Here is an 8,870-nt window from a genome sequence, read left to right as displayed (position 1 = left end):
TGTAGACCAGGCTGGTCTCGAACTCACAGAGATCCGCCTGCCTCTGCCTCCCGAGTGCTGGGATTAAAGGCGTGTGCCACCACCGCCCGACTTCTGGGATTGTTATTATTAGTTCACATCCGCATTCATGTAGCATATTTGTCTGCATTGTGAGCAGCAGGCATTATCATTGTGCTCATGGTCTAGGATTTATATTGAAAATCTGTCACCAGTGCTTAGAGCTGAGCTGCCAGCAGGTTACATTGATTCGTGACCTATGAAGCTCCTTTTCATTGTCCTGCTCAGTGCTCCAGGTTGTTCTCAGAGAACGAGCTCCTTTGTATCACCGTCCTTCTGTTCTTAGAATTCCTGATTTATGAAATGTTGTCCAGTGTTTACTGGAAATCTGAAACTGTTAGTCCCTAAGGTGTTCAATGATAAAAGCTAAGTTAAGTAATCCGCGTGCACTAAGAAAACGCATCCCAGGGCACAACTGACTGCATTCTCAACATCATTTCTTATTGATAATTTCATGGGATGGTGATGATGATTCTTAGACAGGGTCTCACTCTGTAGAACAGGCTGGCCTGGAGCTCACAGGGATCTGCCTGCCTCTATCTTCTGAGTTTTGGCATTAAAGCTATTATTTTATTTAACTAACAGTGATGTATATTTATGTAAACCATTTTATAGCCTTCTATTTTTTTATGATTCACTTATTTACAGCTTATGTTCCAATTACTCATGTATATAAGGTATTTCATTTTCTGTTGCTGAAGACACACACAAACGCACACACACACATGCACACACACACACATGCACACACACACACAGACACACACACACAGACACACAGTCTTTCTTACCTCATTCTTTACCATTTTTTCCAGCATGAGTCTTTTTCAAGAACAAATACATGAAAGGAGCTATGGATGGCAAAATCATCTCAAATATTTGAAAACTCTTTCCCATTTTCTTATTATTGTTTCAAGAGCAATTTTTCTGTGTTTTTATTTACTGTTTGGAGTTTCAGGCTTTCATCGTTTTCTTTCAACTCCCCCAACCCTCTTCTGCTCTTTCTCTACCTTCCTAGCGACTCACCTTCATATTCTTCCTATTGAAAAGAAAATTCAAACCCAAACAAACCACACATAAAAGGCAGAGTCCAACCTCTGTTGGCCAACAACTCTAAGCACTGGGCAGCTCTCTGTGCTCTCTATAGCAGCGGGGCACTACACTATGACGTCATGATGCACATGGTCTGTATGACTTAGTGTGTGTATTTCAGGATGGAATTCTCTCATAGCTGTATTACTCTTTTTTTAATCTCTTCCATACAATCTTATGCCAAATTTTCTGTGCTACCATCTTGCCAACCCTTTACTGTCCCTTTACATTGCTTTTTATTTCTGAATTTTTACAAGTTTTTAACATCATGTTGGGAAATTTGTAATCTTGAAGCTGAGGGTCCATTACTTACAAAAGCATCTGCTGCCATAGAATCCGTCTGTGTTAGGTCCAAGAAGTATTGTCTAGTGAAAGTAACATATGTGCTCTTCTATTACAACCATATTAAAATAGAGACTACCTATCACTAGGTGTGTATTAATAATATGAAGTGGTTTAGGCTACTGCAAATGCAAAAAAAAATGCCAGATAAAATTCTGCTACTGTCCAGTTTGATCCCATGCTTGTTCAGTCCCAGTCCACCTGGATTTGGTGAGCTCCCATTAGCTCAGGCACACTGTATCAGTGAGTGGACCAACCCTTAGTGGTCCTGACTTTCTTGCTCATATTCTCCCTCCTTTGCTCTTCAACTGGACCTTGGGAGCTCAGTCCAGTGCTCCGATGTGGGTCTCTGTCTCTATCTCCATCCATTGCCAGAAGGTTCTATGGTGATATACAAGATAGTCATCAGTCTGACTACGGGACAAGGCCAATTCAGGCACCTTCTCCTCCACTGCCCAGGGTCCTAGCTGGGTCATCCTCGTGGACTCCTGGGAACCCCTCCAGAGCCAAGCCTCTTGCCCACCCCAAAAAATGACTCCTTCAATTAAGATATCTCCTTCCCTGCTCCCATATCCATCCTTCCTCCATCTCAGCCATCCCACACCCCCAAGCTCTACCCAACCCTCCCCTTCTCCCCTCTCTCTCCCCCTCTCCCCTTTCCTGCACCCCACCCCCACCCTCATGTTCCCAACTTTTGGGGCAGACTGAAAAGCCAATGATATTGGTGCTGGGATTTGTCTCTACTGCATGCACTGGCTTTTTGGGATCCTATTCTATTTGGACGCATACTTTCCTAAGCCTGGATGTAGCGGGGAGGAGCTTGAACTTCCCACAGGGCAGGGTACCTTGCCCTCTCTTAGGAATGGAGAGGGGAGGGGGGAGGGTTTGTGGGGGGGAACGGGTGGGAAGTAGGAGGAGGGGAGGAAGTGGAAATTTTGATTGGTATTATTTATAATGTAATAAAAAATAAAAAGAATCAGCCTTATTTCAAAAAGAAAACTTACGTCTTGTCAGGTTCTCTCCATCACACAGAACCTTAAACATAAAGAGTGTTTATTATTGCTCCTTCCTCAACAAAATTTGATCTGAAGAGCACAAAGGTTCTGATTCCAGTGATCTGTTTAAAGATTTTAAGCTTAAAGCCATTATTGCTGAATTCTTTAACAAGCAGAAAATGGTGAAGTAGATTGAAAGGGATAATATTTTAAGTACTTTAAGAAAGTAAGATGCTCACCTTACTAGACCTGGAAAGAGGTGGGAGGTCCTTGGACTTCCCAAAGGGCAGGGAACCCTGACTGCTCTTCGGGCTGATGAGGGAGGGGGACTTGACTGGGGGAGTGGGAGGGAAATGGGAGGAGGCAGAAATCTTTAATAAATAAATAAAAAGTAAAAAGTAAGTAAGATCAGAGAAGTAAAGTATCTTCTGACGTTTGTGCATTTATCCAGAGAGTTCAACACATATCCATAACAATCAAAAGTCTAATAAATGTATAATTACTACCAGAAAAAAAAAATCTGCTACTGTGATAATTCTAACTCAACCAGTCAGCCGTATAATGTTTGTAAAGATATTTTCCACTTTTCAATTTCAAAACCGTAAAATGCTTTAGTCTCATAGTAATCACTGAATCATCTTTGTGTCTCAGCAATGATCTCTCTGTGGTCAGTCAAGGTCAAACAAATGCCAAGAAATGTAGAACTATTTCAGACGTTTCACCAGATATTTAGAACCAGTGTTTACCAGGGCTTGAGTCCCTGTGCAGATATGGAGAAGCGAGGCTCTGTGTCAGCCCACAGCAAATATTACACGGTTCCTCAAAGAAGAAAAAAGTACCAAATCAAATTCAATCGGTTAATTTTTATTTTACTTTTTAAAATTTTACATGCATGGCTGCTTGTCTTGTATGTATGTCTGTGAAACATTTGTATACCTGGAACCCATGAAGGCCAAAATAGAGTATTGGATTCCCCTGAAACAAAAGTCGCAGACAGTTGTGAGCTGTCATGTGTGTTCTGGGACTTCAACCTGTGTCCTCTGAAAGAACAGCCAGTCTTCTCATCTGCTGAGTCATCTTTCCGGCCCCAGCTAAGTGATTTCTTAAGCCACTGTACCTTTTTCTCCACATTAATCTTACATGAATAAGTTAATTCTAATTCATAAGGGTTGCAAACTTCTATGCAGATACGGAAGAAACCTTAATCCCTACATATAATTAAAACTGAAAGGTGGAATACAGCATCAAAAAATTATACTATATTTGATCAATTCTGACATAGTAAATTAGTCCCCAAAGTGAGAGAATGTTTTCATTGCCAAAAACCTAAGTTTAGCCCATCAAAATAAAGAATCTTATGAGAAGAGTAAAAAATTTTAAAACAAAGTAAATAAGCAAAATAATTTGTAGTGCACATGTTTATCCTGCAATCCTGAAAGATCTCTCCTCCCACTTCCCCTTTGTATTAATTTTGTATTTTTATCCTTCTTTTTGTATTCAAGACTATGAGAGAAAAGAATCTGCAGACTTCAATCATAGGAAATGAACAGGAGTAGGGAAGCTGATCCCCTGATTTGATGATTCATTCTGCATTTCTCAACATATGAAATCTTAATATATAGGATGGAAGAGAGATTGCCCTAGAGCTATTCCAGAACAATCTGTCTCATGTTAACTGTCATGTGCTTTCTCCCCAAGGACAGTCCTCATCAGACCATGTCCCTTCCAGATTGTGTCTGCTCTGATGGTTCAGTCTGATCCATGGAAACGGGAAATCACAGCTGGGGGACAGACTTCATCTTGGTGGGTCTTTTCCAGTATGGCCAGATGGACGCTCTCCTCTTCACAGTCATCGCCATCCTCTTTGCAGTAGCTCTGTTAGGCAACATCACACTGGTCCTCCTCATCAGGCTGGACCGGAGACTCCACACCCCAATGTACTTCCTCCTCAGCCAGCTCTCCATCATTGACATGATGTTCATCTCCACCACCGTGCCCAAGATGGCAGCTAACTTCCTGTCAGACACCAACACCATTTCCTTTCTGGGCTGCGAGATCCAAACCACTGTGTTTCTGACCTTGGGTGGCTCTGAAGCCCTGCTGCTGGGCTTCATGTCCTATGACAGGTACATAGCCATCTGCCGGCCCCTGCACTACCCTGTGCTCATGAGCAGGAAGATCTGCTGCTCCATGGTCTCCTGTGCCTGGAGTAGCAGCTCCTTCAATGCTTTAGTTCACGTGCTGTATGCATTTCAACTTCCATTCTGTGGATCTCGAATTGTTAACCACTTTTTTTGTGAGCTTCCCTCTCTCCTGCCATTGGTGTGTGAAGACACATCCAAATATGAGCAGACAATCGTCTTGAGTGGCCTTGTCATTCTGCTGCTCCCCTTCCTGGCCATTCTAGCTTCCTATGCTCGTGTGTTGGTTGTCGTATTCCAGATGCGCTCAGGGAAAGGGCAGAGTAGAGCCCTGTCCACCTGCTCCTCCCACCTGACTGTGGCCAGCATGTTCTATGTTACCTCTCTCTCCACTTACGGCCAGCCACATTCCCTGCATTCTCCTTCAAGGGACAAGGTGCTGGCTGTGTTTTACTCAATTGTCACTCCTGTTCTTAACCCTTTTATTTATAGTCTGCGTAATAAGGAAGTCATGGGGGCCCTGAGGAGACAGTTGGGATGATGGATATTGGGACAGAAACATGGCTTTGGGTCACCTTGTTGACTGTTCTAAAAGCTGGTCTTGAACATTAACTGGGAAGCCGGTAGGATTGATGTTCCATTGGACGCTCATCAAGTTGTCTAACTAAACCAACAAGAGCAGGAAACTTGGTCCTCTCAGTGTCACATGGAGTTGATGGCTTGAATCTGAATGTTGGCTCTGAGGGAGATCAAGGGCTTCGTCCATGTTCCCGGGATCTCTGGCTGCCTATCATTCTGGTTTCTCTTTACAGAACTTTATCAGCTTTTGCCCTGATGCAAGGCACGGTGTCTTCTCAGACAGTGTGAGTTGGTAGTCACCTTCTATGCACGTGCCCACCTCTTGCTCTGGAAGCTCTTCCTGCAGTTTATGAGGACAGCTGTATGTGTGCAGATAATTTACAAAAATATGAAATATTTTATGGCTTTCCTTTACAAGTACAGCTATTACATAAGACTGTGTGTCTCTTCTTATACTATGCCATATTTACGGACAATTCTGAAAGATATAGAGGCAGAGATAGCCTACTATTTCTTTTGATGCTTGTGTGACTACCACCAGGTGGATTAGTTTTACTGTTTCTCCTAAGCTGTTTAAAGATGTCTTGAGGATTCTCTTTTATTAATACCTTTCTCCAGAATTCACTAATGGCTTTGTAACAAGCATCATAACGGATCTGTCTGTCAGCACAGACTCTGTCTCTTTCCAGAAACCCCTTTATGCTGATTTCCCATCATCATGCCAGTTTGTGAGCAGGGCATTAGGACAAACATCCCCAGGATGCTTCTGCTTTAGAAATCCATAGACAATTTCTGTGTTTTGTCCATTGTTAATGTACAATAAATTTTGAGAACATCAATATTATTTCAAGGAAATTCCTGAATATCTTTTTAGAAATTAGACTTTTTTGCCTGACAGTGGTGTCACACACCTTTAATCCAAGCACCCAGGAAGGCAGAGGTAGGTGAATTTTTGTGATTTCAAGGCCTGCCTGGGCTATACAGTGAGTAGGCCTGTCTCAAAAGAAAACAAAAAGATTTTTTTTTTTATACAGGGTTTCTCTATGTAGTGTTGGCTATCTCAGGGCTTTTTTGTGGACCAGAATGGTCTCAAATCCCAGAAACTCTGCTACCTCTACCTCACAGGTGCTGGAATTAAAGGTGTGAGCTAACATGCACAGCCATCTCTCTCTCTCTCTCTCTCTCTCTCTCTCTCTCTCTCTCTCTTACGTTTTCTTTCCTTTTTTGTTATAATCACTGGATTTTGTTTTTGTTTTAAGTTAAACATGCTAATGAGCTACCTTGTGGATGCTGGGAATGAACCCAGGTCCTCTGGGACTGGAGAGATGGCTCAGTGGTTAAGAGCATTGCCTGCTCTTCCAAAGGTCCTGAGTTCAATTCCCAGCAACCACAGGGTGGCTCACAGCCATCTGTAATGAGATCTGGTGCCCTCTGGAGGAAGAGACCTGGTCAGTCGTCCTCATCAACTTAGACCATGAAACTCAATATGCAAAAGTTCAACAGAACTGCTCTATACGGGCTGCCCATGCATGCTTCAGTATTGTCTGGGCATAAATTTAATTCAGTTTTTCTTCTGGATGAGCAGTCTGTGCCCTTACCTGCTGATTCATCTCTCCAGTCCCCAAATTCTTAAAATATTCAAGTCATTGTTATGGAATCCAAGAAATAATAAATGGAAAAGTCTATTCACCTAAGTACTGTTATAAATAACACAAGTAATTGTCAGTGTTAAAGTATATAGGTTGCAAGGTTACAGAGGTGGCACAACTATTTTTTTTAAATATGTACAGTTTACTGTAGGTTCACAATGAGGCAATAAAGCTGCTTAAATGCTCACCACCTCTAGGATTATTGAATGCTGTGTGCCACAAGCATTGTCCTCGCCCCTCTCTTCACCAGGACTCTGCTATACAACTTCTCATCCCAGTGGGAAGATGGCTGTTTTCATCCTTGACTGAATTCACAAGGCTCCCCAGAAGGCTTGAGCTGAGAGCAGACGTGATGCCACTGTGGGGCTAGAGGGTTGGCTGGCTGGTGCACCTCTGCTAACACTTTGAGAACATGCCTTTCCCAGCCTCCTGGAGAACAAGAGATGCTAGGAGTACAGCCAAGTAAAGGGTTCACCTATGCTAAGTTCAGTCACTGTAGCCAAGGTCAGTCATTGCAGTCAGGGTCAGCCAGAAGCCACAGAAGGCTCAGGGCAAGTGTGTCCAGCCAAGATCAGCAGAGCTGCCCAGCTAACTTAACAGCTGACCCCAGAGAAACAAGCAATAAATAACTTTTTGTAGGAACATATTTATATTAAAAGAAAAAATCCTAAAACTGCTTACTGAAATATGTTATTTTTGCTCAACAATGATTGAGAATTTTACAAAGTATTTGATTATTGTTTAATTCCTTTTTACTAGCTCCTTTTTATTGATTGTATTGAGCTATACATCTTTCTCTGCTCCCTTTCCCCTCCTCTCCCCTCTCCTTCAACCCTTTCCCATGGTTCCCATGCTCTCAATTTACTCTGGAGATCTTGTCCTTTCTACTTCCAATGTAGATTAGATCCATGTATGTCTCTCTTAGAGTCCTCATTGCTGTCTAGGTTTTCTGGGATTGTGGTTTGTAGGCTGGTTTTCTTTAGCTTATGTTTAAAAGCCACTTATGAGTGAGTACATATGGTGATTGTCTTTCTGGGTCTGGGGTACCTCACTCAATATGATGTTTACTAGCTCCATCCATTTGGCTGCAAATTTTAAGATGTCATTATTTTTTCTGCTATGTAGTACTAAATGTACAACATTTTCCTTATCCATTCAGTCGAGGGGAAATTAGGTTGTTTCCAGGTTCTAGCTATACAAACAATGCTGCTATGAACATAGTTGAGCACATGACCTTGTGGTATTATTGAGCATCCTTTTGATATATACCTAAAATTGGTGTTTCTGGGGGTGGCACAGCTATTAATAGCACTGGCTGCTATTCTAGAAGGCCTCAGTTCAGTTTCCAGAACTCATGTGAGGTAGCTCACAACTTTCTCTAACTTCAATTTCACGGTGTTCAAGGCCTCTAGTCTTCAGAACACCAGAACTGATGTGCACATATCCACATCCACACCCACACTTTTACATAATTAAAATAATAATAATAATAATATATATGATATAAAATATTTAGAGGTTCATTATTGCTTCTTTGTTACTGATGTCAATATCTAGAGTGATAGTTTTTATGACACTTAGACCTGTTCTTGGCTCTAATAAAAACTGAATTGCCTCCATGAACATCTCATTTTGGTTATTTTGTTTTCTTGTGGTTTAATGTATTCCATAGACTCTCTCATAATCGAAAGACTGAAGTTACTAAGTATCCTCTGAACTCTAGCCTCCTGCATCCCTCATTGTTGCAATTTGAGGGTGATCTGTCCCTATAGATTCCCGCAGTGAAACACTCAGTCCCCAGATGGTTATGGTGTTTGGGAAGACTTGGAACCTTTACTATAGGGAACCTCAATGAAGTGGGTCACTGAAGCTGGGCCACGAAGTTGTGTTACCCTTTGCCCTACTTCCTGTTCTGTGCTCTGCTTCCTGAGTACAGATGCAATGTGGCCAGCCAGCCTCCTGGCTGTACACATACCTTCCTTGCCTGCTGCCATGTCTTCCCCATCTTGATGGCT

At 42.2% G+C, this 8,870-nt stretch overlaps 1 protein-coding gene across 1 annotated transcript; it reads left to right on the top strand.

The window, feature by feature from the left end:
- The first annotated feature begins 4,247 nt into the window (after positions 1–4,247).
- LOC101991627 (olfactory receptor 2AK2-like) lies at positions 4,248–5,168 on the top strand. The gene has a single exon (XM_005350010.1). It carries the CDS (start codon positions 4,248–4,250, stop codon positions 5,166–5,168), a length of 921 nt encoding a protein of 306 aa, XP_005350067.1.
- Positions 5,169–8,870: the final 3,702 nt, after the last annotated feature.

The sequence above is a fragment of the Microtus ochrogaster genome, chromosome 7 (genome assembly GCF_000317375.1).
Source record: "Microtus ochrogaster isolate Prairie Vole_2 chromosome 7, MicOch1.0, whole genome shotgun sequence".
In the NCBI taxonomy this organism is placed as follows: Eukaryota; Metazoa; Chordata; class Mammalia; order Rodentia; family Cricetidae; genus Microtus; species Microtus ochrogaster.
This window is presented reverse-complemented; position numbering and strand designations above follow the sequence as displayed.

What these genes read in the sequence shown, in the direction of transcription:
- LOC101991627 (XM_005350010.1), top strand. Translation starts at nt 4,248, where the DNA reads ATGGAAACGGGAAATCACAGCTGGGGGACAGACTTCATCTTGGTGGGT.